Source organism: Danio rerio, chromosome 24, assembly GCF_049306965.1.
Source record: "Danio rerio strain Tuebingen ecotype United States chromosome 24, GRCz12tu, whole genome shotgun sequence".
Classification (NCBI taxonomy): domain Eukaryota; kingdom Metazoa; phylum Chordata; class Actinopteri; order Cypriniformes; family Danionidae; genus Danio; species Danio rerio.
In genome coordinates this window covers 42,690,001-42,702,703 of record NC_133199.1, presented here as the reverse complement: position 1 = coordinate 42,702,703, position 12,703 = coordinate 42,690,001, and the positions used below count along the sequence as shown (strand labels likewise).

The 12,703-nt window shown below is 36.7% G+C and overlaps 1 protein-coding gene across 3 annotated transcripts in view; it reads left to right on the top strand.

Annotated features, from left to right (window-relative positions):
- ankfn1b (ankyrin repeat and fibronectin type III domain containing 1b) overlaps window positions 1-12,703 on the top strand; it is a 160,574-nt gene that overhangs the window by 15,886 nt on the left and 131,985 nt on the right. For 2 of the 3 annotated variants that reach the window (XM_017353975.4, XM_073941121.1), the window contains exon 3: window positions 11,600-11,778. In XM_017353975.4, coding sequence (XP_017209464.1) covers window positions 11,600-11,778 — 179 coding nt within the window. Of the gene's footprint in view, window positions 1-3,966; window positions 4,463-11,599; window positions 11,779-12,703 lie in introns of all 3 variants that reach the window. The other variant, XM_073941120.1, reaches the window with a different exon arrangement.

Sequence of the window (12,703 nt, the reverse complement as noted above, 5' to 3'; positions counted from 1 at the left end):
TTAGACTTAAAATTTCACAGAAAGCCTAATAATTTTCTCAGATTCATTTTTGGTGAGTAAATACAGCTTTGGTAAGGAGAAGAGACCTTCAAGGACATTTAAAGAAAGAGAAGCATTCAGGATTAATTGCATTTTGTGCTTTAGTTCACCCAGAAAATGTTGTGATTTAAAAAAGGAAATAGCAAGCAATAAAATGTAATATTTAATAAACTAGATCTATTATTCAAAGAGAAAGCAGCATTATATCACACACTATCTGTTTAAAACAATTAAATGTCTTAAGAATGTTTGCTTCAGGAAACAAGAGGGATGTGTGTGTGTGATTTGCATTTGCTTTGGTAATCTGCTTGATTTCGCTCGCTTGATTAGCTTGACCTGTACAGTACATTCTGTTATGTTCATCCACCGTGTTCAGCCTCGAGTTGGAGAGGAAATCTGCAGACAGCAGCATAAGTGAGACTCTGCAGGGAGGAAAATATACTTGGACAAAATAATACAGCAGAACACAATTGATTGTCATTGCGAGCAGGGGACACAGTGCTGTAAATCTGCCAGCAATGTGCGATATCAATGCACTTTTGCTTGCAACCGGCAAAAAATGAGCCAGTCTGATGATGCTTTTTCATTCCAGCATGTAGCCAACAAGTTGAAACGGATGCAGTGCTGCCAAAACAAAAAGAAGAAGAAAAAAAAAAAAACACAAGCGATGCTCTGGCATCCTCTGGCAGTATTGATTTTGTGAACTGCAGTCTCTGAAGTACAGCCCAGCCTGCTGTCTTTATCAAAGAATGATTCACACACACACACACACACACACACACACACACACACACACACACACACACACACACACACACACACACACACACACACACACACAAATATAGAGGCTGAGTGCAGAAAAGCTGAAATAAATAAAAAATCACTATTTTGAGCTCTTTTTATGCTGTATTATTACTGAATGTCTGGAATACTTGCTTCTGATTGGTCATTTCATTCCAATGTATACATTTCCCACATAACAAGGCTTCTTTGTGTTTCTATCAGCTTTGTGTTTGGCACCATCTTGTGTCGGAATAATGCGCAGGTTAGTGTATACTCCATCAGCTGTTTTCATTTTTGTCAGCTTTGTGTTTTTGACTGTTTGACACCATCTTGTGTCCAAATAATGTGCAGGTTAGTGTATACTCCATCAGCTGTTTTCGTTTGTGTCAGCTTTGCACTTTTAACTTTTTGGCGCCATCTTGTGTCTAGATTATGCGCAGGTTAGTGTATACTCCATCAGCTGTTTTCGTTTCTGTCAGTTTTGTATTTTTGACTGTTTTGCGCCATCTTGTGTCTGAATAATGCTCAGGTTAGTGTATACTCCATCAGCTGTTTTTGTTTGTGTCAGCTTTGTATTTTTGACTGTTTTGCGCCATCTTGTGTCTGAATAATGCTCATGTTAGTGTATACTCCATCAGCTGTTTTAGTTTGTGTCAGCTTTGTGTTTTTGACTGTTTTGCGCCATCTTGTGTCTGAATAATGCTCATGTTAGTGTATACTCCATCAGCTGTTTTTGTTTGTGTCAGCTTTGTATTTTTGACTGTTTGGCGACATCTTGTGTCTGAATAATGCACAGGTTAGTGTATACTCCATCAGCTGTTTTTGTTTGTGTCAGCTTTGTATTTTTGACTGTTTGAGCCATCTTGTGTCTGAATAATGCACAGGTTAGTGTATACTTTATCAGCTGTTTTAGTTTGTGTCAGCTTTGTGTTTTTGACTGTTTGAGCCATCTTGTGTCTGGATTATGCACAGGTTAGTGTATACTCCATCAGCTGTTTTTGTTTGTGTCAGCTTTGTATTAGACTGTTTGGCACCATCTTGTGTCTGAATAATGCACAGGTTAGTGTATACTCCATCAGCTGTTTTAGTTTGTGTCAGCTTTGTTTTGACTGTTTGGCGCCATCTTGTGTCTGAATAATGTGCAGGTTAGTGTATACTCCATCAGCTGTTTTAGTTTGTGTCAGCTTTGTTTTGACTGTTTGGCGCCATCTTGTGTCTGAATAATGTGCAGGTTAGTGTATACTCCATCAGCTGTTTTCGTTTGTGTCAGCTTTGTGTTTAATTAAAGAAGTAATAAACTGTTACAGCTCAGAACAATACTTTGTGTCTAATGTTTTTGTTTTGTGGCAAGTAGCTGTGTAATAAGCTGGATAAAATACATTAAGGATGGTTGTTTTCACAGAATAATCCCTACAGTCTTATATAACAGTGCTCCGCTTTGAGTCGATTTGCCAATAAACCTGTAAGGCTTCTAATCCTGGATCTACTTTAGTTTTATAAGATAATATAATTCATAAAGAATTTTAGGATATATTTATATTTCTAACATGGTATAAAAAAAAAACTGCTGACAGCCGCAGAAATGAGTTGCTGCAGGGAGGAAAATATACCTGCACAAAATAATACAGCAGAACACATTTGACTCTCACTGCGAGCCGGTCCTGTAAATCTCTCATGAATGTGCAATAGAAATGCAGTTCCGCTTGCAACAGTGAAAAGTGGGCCAGCCTGATGGTGCCGGTCGTTTTCATTTTTTTGGGTGAATTTCCATTGTATTTTAATTAGATTTCTGGCCAACAGGTTGAGGAATGCAGAGGAGCAAATAAAAGACATAGCTCTGCCGTCCTCTGGCAGTATTGATTTAGTGAACTCCATTCACTGAAGTGCGTGCACACACACACACACACACACACACACACACACACACACACACACACACACACACACACACAAATGGAGATGCGCTGTTCTGAATGCAGAGAAAGCTGGACAATAAAAACACAGATTCTAGCCTTTCACTAGAATTCGTTTTCATCTTAAGTCATTCATTTTACACTTCACTGCTTCAGATCAGATTAATTCTGTCACCTGTTTCAGCTAATATTGATATTATAATTATTTGTTTTGTCACACACACACACACACACACACACACACACACACACACACACACACACACACACAAACACACAAACACGCACACATACTTACAAAACACACAAACAACGAAGATGTGTTGTACTCAATGCAGAATAACTCCTGTCTGTGTCGCTTCATTCTCTGCTTTTTTTGTCTTCAGTCATTCATTTTTTCCCTCTTCTGCTCCAGATCCTATTATCTTCTCCACACGTCTGAGAAAGAGAGAGAGAATAATGACAACTACAGCATAAATTTGATTAATTTTTAATTTTAAACGTAATGTTAAATGGTACATATTAAATTAAATTAAATTAAATTAAATTAAATTAAATTAAATTTAATTTAATTTAATTTAATTTAATTTAATTTAATTTAATTTAATTTAATTTAAACTTAGTTCCTTTTTATCCAGCATATGTTTTACGCAGCGGAGGCTCTTTATTTTTATTTATTTAATTTAGTTTAATTTTGTTATTTATTTTTATTTAATTTTATTATTTAATTTTTTAATTTTATTATTTTTTTATTTTATAATTGTATCATATTTTATTGTATTATATTATTATTTTATTATTTTATTATTTTATTTTATTATTTTATTGTTTTATTGTATTTTATTATAATTTTTGTATTTTATTTAATTTAATTTAATTTAATTTTATATTTTATTTTAGTTTATTATTTTGTATTATTTTAATAAAATAAAATAAATTTTATTTTATTTTCATTTTATTATTTTATTTTATTCAGATATTTTTTTATATTTGTAACAGCAACAACATTATTCTGTATTTTGTGAACTGCATTGTCTGAAGTATAGCCCCAGTCTGTGTTTCTTACACACAGACACACACATAGACACACAAAAATAGAGATGCATCATTCTGAATTCAGAACAGCTGTAAAAAAAGAAAAAACATCACTGATTCTACTTTTCATCGTTTCATTCTCTGCTTCCTTTTTCATCTCGAGTCATTCAGCTTTTCCCCTCCTCTGCTCCAGATTGTATTAATTCTTCCACACGTCTGAGAGAGAGAGAGAGCAAGAGGGAAAGAGAGAGCGAGCGGGAGAGCGAGGCTCACAGGGAGATTCAGGATGCTGCTGATGTTGCCGCAGCACTGATGATGCTCCGCAGGGAGAAATCCTGAAACACACACACACACATGCATGCATACATACACACACACACACACACACATCGCGTCTCTCTCATCTCGCTCTGCTTTTAAAGGAACTTGCTGTTTTGAGTGTGTGACTGAGCAGGAGCTCTGCACGTCTCCGATGCTGTTTATGGGGGAATCAGGAAGATATGAGGAGAATGAGTGTGTGAATATGACACTCAGGTAAAGAGCGAGCACAACGCAGATGCCAGGGACACAATGGCAAGTTTTGGGAAACTTACGGATTACTTTAACCGTCGGCGTTCCAGGGATGAGCTCATGGCTCGGAGAGATGCGCGACGCAGCGGCAGTTACTGCTGTACGGTGGCAGAAGCCAGGTATACTCTAGAAAAACTGCAACGGGAACACTGGGCATTTGGGGAATTCTGTGTGTGTGTGTGTCTTTGTACAGCTAAATATGTGATTTTTTTTTGGTAATCTGTCATGCATGTTTTGTTGATAGGATACTTGAAGAGTGATGTTTGAAGAGTTCCATGCAGCGTGATATGAAGCAGATTTGTGTTTCTCCGAGTGTTTAAGTGCGGTCAGTTCACCTGGACGGGGCAGAAATCGTCTGGTCAGTGGGTGGACAGAGCAAGGCTGGATTAGTGAATTAGGCGGCCAATCAGATTAAAGACTCTAGAGGGTGGGAGGAGCCGGGGGCCTGTGATTGGCTGGGGTGGAACTGTATCATCAGGATGTTTTAGTCATCAACCGTTCAAAAGAAAGGTGTGAATGCTCAGACATCAAACCTATGAATGCCGTCAGAGATGTTTGATTTGGGGTGAAGGGTTGTTGAATCGGATTTACTTTGGGGAAGAGAAGAACAGATTTAGAGGAGTGAGGTGTTATGGCTTGAGAATTGAGCTGTACCATGAATTTAGGGCAGCTCAGATGATTTCTGGTGAGATTTTTTTTTCACTTGTGAGGTTATTTGGGTGTTTCTCTCTGGAGAAATATCTGGAAAGCTGGAGACAGAGATTGATGAACTGTGTTATGATGTACTCACCTCCTTGTGTTGTTCAATACCTGAGGATTTTCTTTTTTTGAGCACAAAAGGAGAAATAATGTGCTTCTTTTATTGAATAAAATGATGACTGATTTTCTGTCAGGTTACTATTACATATTTTTTATCGTGTGTTAGAATATTTAGTTAATAAGCTTCTCATGATTATCATGGTTTTAAATTGTAAGTTGTGTTATTGCTATTTTGTGGCTTTGTCACACATACATCACACACCAATTGTGCGATATTTCTGTTTCTATTTGAAGTTTTCATTTATTTTTCTCTCTACGTTTTAATCTTGTTTTATTAATTGTGTTACTTCAACTTATACTTGTATATACGCACTTAATTTAAAATACCACTTAAAATGGCCACTTTATTAGGTATACCTTACTAGTACCCTTTTGCCTTCAGAACTGGCTTAATCCTTCATGCCATAGGTTCAACAAGATACTGGAAATATTCCTCAGAGATTTTGCTCCATATTGACATGAGAGCATCACGCAGTTGCTGCAGATTTGTGGGCTGCACATCCATGATGCCAATCTCCCGTTCCGTTGAGATCTGGTGACTGTGGAGGCCATTTGAGTACAGTGAACTCATTGTCATGTTCAAGAAACCAGTCTGAGATGATTCACGCTTTATGACATGGTGCGTTATCCTGCTGGAAGCAGCCATCAGAAGATGTGTACACTGTGGTCATAAAGGGATGGACATGGTCAGCAACAATATTCAGGTAGGCTGTGGCGTTGACACAATGCTCAGTTGGGACTAATGAGCCTAAAGTGTGGCAAGAAAATCTCCCCCACACCATTACACCACCAGCACCAGCCTGAACCATTGATACAGAGCAGGATGGATCCATGCTTTCATGTTGTCGATGCCAAATTCTGACTCAACCATCTGAATGTGGCAGCAGAAATGGAGACTCATCAGACCAGGCAACGTTTCTCCACTCTTCTATTGTCCAGTTTTGGTGAGTCTGTGTGAATTGTAGCCTCAGTTTCCTGTTCTTAGCTGACAGGAGCGGCACCCGGTGTGGTCTTCTGCTGCTGTAGCCCATCCGCCTCAAGGTTGGACGTGTTGTGTGTTCAGAGATGCTCTTCTGCAGACCTCGGTTGTAACGAGTGCTTATTTGAGTTACTGTTGCCTTTCCATCAGCTGGAACCAGTCTGGCCATTCTCCTCTGTCCTCTGGCATTAACAAGGCATTTGCGCCCACAGAACTGCTGCTCACTGGATATTTTCTCTTTTTCAGACCATTCTCTGTAAACCCTAGAGGTGGTTGTGCGTGAAAATCCCAGTAGATCAGCAGTTTCTGAAATACTCAGACCAGCCCTTCTGGCAGCAACAACCATGCCACGTTCAAAGTCACTTAAATCCTATTTCTTCCCCATTCTGATGCTCAGTTTGAACTGCAGCAGATTGCCTTTACCATGTCCACATGTCTAAATGCATTAAATTGCTGCCGTGTGATTGGCTGATTAGAAATTTGCTCTAACGAGCAGTTGGACAGGTGTACCTAATAAAGTGGCCGGTGAGTGTATTCCCAGTATATAATAATAATAATAATATTAATATTCAAACAATAATAATTCCTTATATTTATATACTTAGTGCTTTTATGGAAATTTAAAGCACTTTGCAGATATATACACAACAAATATATTTTTGAAACCTATTTAAAAAAAGTCAGGACTACTTCATCACTGTACTGATTGGATCACAAAGTCCAGTGTTTATACTTGAATAAAACCTGGTGTTTACAGGATAGAGGTGGATTAAATAAATACTTGTAGTGCCATGGGCAGAGCATAACAAAAGTTTAAGAACAAAACTTTTCTTTTTTCAGTTCGGATAAACACAGACTGATGATTTACAGTAATAACACACAGTCGATTTTGATTTCATGAAATCTCCTACTCTTGATTTTACTCCTTAAATATTAAATCGACTTTTATTTCAGGCAACCAGGTTTTCAAACTCATTAGAGAACATTAATAAAATTGCATTTTCGTTATTAGCCCTAGAAATTATTTTTATACGTTTTATGTAAAAAGCAAGATGGAAAAACTCCATGAAGCCTTTAATTATTGATCAGTAGTAGAAGTGTTTATCATCAGAGCTCATTCAGACGCTCGACAGCTGCTCTCCACATCTGGGCTTTCTATTTATTTACTCCTGTTAATGTTTTCGTATAGTGAGATTATTGTATCCGGGCTTTTTGAAATGCAGAACATCTTCATTTTGTTTGATTTTTCTTTGCTCCAGTGTTTTGGATGGTAATGGTGTTGCATAAGCCGAGGCTGTTGAGATCACAGACAGACGCCGTCGCATTCTGCTGTTGAATTTCCTCATGCCGTTTGGAATTCACAGCTCCAGCGTTGCCAGATATTCACAGCCAAATCTACACACACTGTTACTCTCATCCTGCATCATTGAAGGATGCTGTTCTGTAATGTTTTTACGACAACCTTACTGACCGTTTGACTTTATCAGGGGTGCACAATATATCATTTTACCATCCTTATTTTCATATCGCAGCATTTGCAGTGTCACCTGAGCATCGCTAATTGACCAAGAGCCACATTGAGTCATTATTAGAACGTGGAACCATGAAGTCAGCAAAAAGTGTACACATTTACATTTACATTTAGCAGACGCTTTTATCCAAAGCGACTTACAAATGAGGACAAGGAAGCAATTTACACAACTATAAGAGCAACAATGAATAAGTGCTGTAGGCAAGTTTCAGCTCTGTAAAGTCTAAGAAGGAAAGTATTAGAAATTTATTATTATTATTATTATTATTTTTTGAGTACAGTTATTGGTATATCCAGAGAGGCAATTGCAGATTAGGAAGTGTAGGGTTTTCTTACACTGTAAGAAAGAAAACCCTTAATAAAAGCAGCAGGGGCGCCAGAAAATTACTGTAAAAAAACGAAAAAAAAAAATTGAAAAATGTAGATAATCTGTAGAAAAACAGTAATTTCTTGTTTCATAATTACAAGTTATTACAGATTTTAGCTGTAATTGTGCAGGTTATTACTGCCATTTTACTAATTATTACCGAAATTACACCGATTATTACTGTCATTTTACAAATTCATTCATTTTCTCTTCGGCTTAGTCCCTTTATTAACCCGGGGTCGCCACAGCGGAATGAACCGCCAATTTATCCAGCACATTTTTTATGCAGCGGATGCCCTTCCTGAGGCAACCCATCTCTCCAAACACACTCGCACACACATACACTACGGACAATTTAGCCTACCCAATTCACCTGTACCAAATGTCTTTGGACTGTGGGGGAAACCGGAAACATGCAAACACAAGGAGAACATGCAAACTCCACATAGAAACGCCAACTGACCCAGCCGAGGCTCGAACCAGCAACCTTCTTGCTGTGAGGTGACAGCACTACCTACTGTGCCACTGCGTCGCCCATTTTACAAATTAATACTGTAAATATATAATTTATTAATGTAATTATACAGATTAACTAATGTGATTTTAAGGATAATTACTTTGATTATGCAGGTTATTAATGTACTTATACAGATTAATTTATGTAATTATGCATGAAATCTCTTAATATTCCATACATTGTTCCACTTTTAACACACCTTTACAACTGAAAAAAAAAAAAACTTCTGAAAGAATTATTGAAAAAAAGCTTAGGTACAAACAATTGCTGTTGTCATCAAACACTATAAATATAACTATAAAACTATAATATAGACAAATATTTGAAAGATATATCGGTTAAACTTCAAAACCATTGTCTTGTCGTCTTAGTCCCTTTATTAATCCGGGGTCGCCACAGCGGAACGAACCGCCAACTTATCCAACATGTTTTTACGCAGCGGATGCCCTTCCTGCCGCAACCAATCTCTGGGAAACATCCACACACACTCATACACACACACACTCATACAGAAACGCCAACTGACCTAGCCAGGCTTGAACCAGCGACCCAGTGACCTTCTTGCTGTGAGGCGACAGCATCACCTACTGCACCACTGCGTCACCAACTGTAATTTTAAGAATTTTTCTTTATTACAGAACATATGTGTAAAACAACAGATATTTCATTGTATAATAAAAAATGGAAAATTCTATAAAAAAATACAGACAATTATCTGCAAAATAACTTTATTTTTCACAGTGGATCGTTTACATGCTCATTTATCATTAATGCTTAAAACATCTATGCAAATGAAATGATTATGTTCTTAACTTTATTAAATATTGTATTTATGTATAGATAAATGACTAAATGTGTAAATAGATATGATAAAGAGTTTACAGTGTTATTTAATATCCGGTTATTCAATTTGTGTACTGTATTCACTGTCAGACTCCCTCAAAACCCTAAAGCACAGTTTATTTCATTTGTAACTGTATTTATCATATGCTTGCAATTTTGTTAATTATACTTTATGCAGATTCTCACCAATATCGAATAATACACATTATTTTAAAAGGGTATTTTTTTCAAATATATTTGTTTCATCTGGTTAAATGATGTTTAATATCCCAAAGTGTATTACACAAAGATTAAATATTGGATTGTCAATTTTTTTTTCTTTATCGCCCAGGTTTAATCGTCATTACATACTTTACATACTGATCAAGACAGAAAGGCAAATTTACTAAACAGCATGATCGTGAATATGAAGTGCTGATGGGAGTCTAATGACAATATGCAAATTGAAGAACTCATTTCCATAATGACCAGCGCAGTCTAAAAGAGCTACACGAATTAGGTTGTAAACAAGCAGAGCTGGTTATAATCTGGTGTGGTCAGTCTGCTCACAACACAAGCGCAACAGGGGTTAAAGGAAGACTCCACTTTGCTGGAAATAGGATCATTTTACAAGTCTTCAATATTTGAGTTTTACTATTTTCATTCCATTCAGCTGATCTCCAGGTCTGGCACGAGCACTTTTAGCTTAGCTTAGCATAAATTATTAAAATCGGATTAGACCATTAGCATCTCACTCCAAAAATTCAAAGTTTTCAGATTTAAAGCTGGACTCTTCTGTAATTACATTGTGTACTACAATGATGAGAACTAAAGTAGCTTTTTACCTTTTTTTATTTTTGAGAGAGATGCTAATGGTCTGGTATGAAAATCATAAGTTTTTTGAGATGGGTAAAACTGACCTCTTTCATATATTTGATGTACACTCATAGATATGAAGCTTTTCAAAAGAGACAACAGTGCTATGAAAAATATTTTTGCTGCCCTGAGACCCTTTTAATAAATGCTTCATTTTTAAAAATGTATTTATTCATTTCATTATTTATTTGAACAATATTTAAAGACTAAAAGATAATCTTTATTTATATTTTTTACACAAAGAAATAAAATAACATTGACATTAATAAAAATATATCTAGTTCCAAAGAAATATGTATTTATTTTCTTGCTTTTTTATTTATTTATTTATTTATTTGTTTATTTATTTATTTACTTAATTTAATAATTTTTTACAAAGAAAAATAATAAAATTGACATTAATAAAAAAGATATCTAGTTGAAAAGAAAATATTAATTTATTTTCTTGCTTATTTACTTACTTACTTACTTACTTACTTACTTACTTACTTACTTACTTACTTACTTAACCAGGAATGTCTTATTGAGATACAACATCTCTTTTACCAGGAAGTTCTGGTCAAGACAGGCAGCACAGGACAGATTTACAAAAAAAAAAACACAAAAAAAAACTTACATTTCACAACACATAGAGACACACAATAATAAAATAATAGTAAATAAATATTAAATAATATAAACCATAATCAATTATTAAAACCTGTGCACTGTTCTAAATACACAGACTTTAATTATAATAATTTTAATTATAGCAATAGATGAACTGGTCCGCCACGTTTTAGGGTCTTCTTGACATTTCCTTGACATAACATTTCCGTTGCGTTGTGAGAAAATGCAGCGTGTTTTATTAATGTTTGCGTTGTGTGAAAATGCAGCATGTCTTTTAAAAATGTGTTTGCCTTGTGAGGATTTGCGGCATATATACTGTCAGACTGATGAAGATCTTTTCTTAGTTTGCTGGTGTTTTTTGTAATTGCATGTGTTTTCTTAAATTGCAGCATGTTAAGCTCTCTCGGCCACTGTAAAAACATCTTCAAAAAAATTAAGAACAAAACAAGGGAGAAGAAAAGGGAAAAAGCTCAGATTATATATAATACAGGACTACCCTAAATAACTCAGATCAGATAAAGGGGTAAACATTGCTTATTTTCCAGATAATAATACAATTACAATATTTATTTCAATATGATAATCCAAATGTGGAGTCCAAACTGTGAATATGTTGTTTTATTTTTTGTGTAATACTTGGGTAAGATGTTCCAGGGGAATGACCCCATAAATGATCTTGTTTTGTGCACTTATTGATTATTGATCTGTTGTTCATGATTGATTGTTTGTGTTACAGGTCTCTAGAGAGACGCCTGCAGAGGCCTCTGTTGGCCAAATCTAGAACATTACCCAGCATCCCTCAGTCCCCTGCTGCAGTCCGTGTGCAGCAGACGGAGAGTGATTGTGAGCGCCAACAACGGCCTCGTGTTCCTTCTAGCCCTGGGGGTCTTGAAGCCTGCACCATTCCACCTGCAGGTACCGTGTGCGCATTTCAACACACACACACACACACACACACACACACACACACACACACACACACACACACACACACACGCACACACACACAAACACCACAGTGTTAGTAAAACACGCTTTATTAAACACTCTATTATGATGGTTTTAGATTATACACTCACCGGCCACTTTATTAGGTACACCGCACTAGTAACGTGTTTGACCCCCCTTTGCCTTCAGAACTGCCTTAAACCTTTGTGGCAGAGATTCAACAAGATACTGGAAATATTCCTCAGAGATTTTCCTCCATATTGACATGATAGCATCACACAGTTGCTGCAGATTTGTCGACTGCACATTTATGATGCCAATCTCCCTATCCACCACATCCCAAAGCTGCTCTATTGGATTGAGCTCTGGTGACTGTGAAGGCCATTTGAGTACAGTGAACTCATTGTCATGTTCAATAAACCAGTCTGAGATGATTCACGCTTTATGACATGGTGTGTTATCCTGCTGGAAGTAGCCATCAGAACACTGTGGTCATAAAGGGATGGACATAGTTAGCAACAATACTCAGGTAGGCTGTGGTGTTGACAATGCTTAATTGGTTCTAATGGGCCCAAAGTGGTCTTCTGCTGCTGTAGCCCATCTGCCTCAAGGTTGGACGTGTTGTGCGTTCAGAGATGCTCTTCTCCAGACCTCGGTTGTAACGAGTGCTTATTTGAGTCACTGTTGCCTTTCTATCAGCTGGAACCAGTCTGGCCATTCTCCTCTGGCATCAACAAGGCTTCTGCGCTCTCAGAACTGCCGCTCACTGGATATTTGCTCTTTTTTAGACCATTCTCTGTAAACCCTCATTTCCTCAAACCCTCAGAAACACTCATTCCTGGTTAGATCTTATGAAAACATGTACACTTCTCAAAACAAAAAGTAAACATGT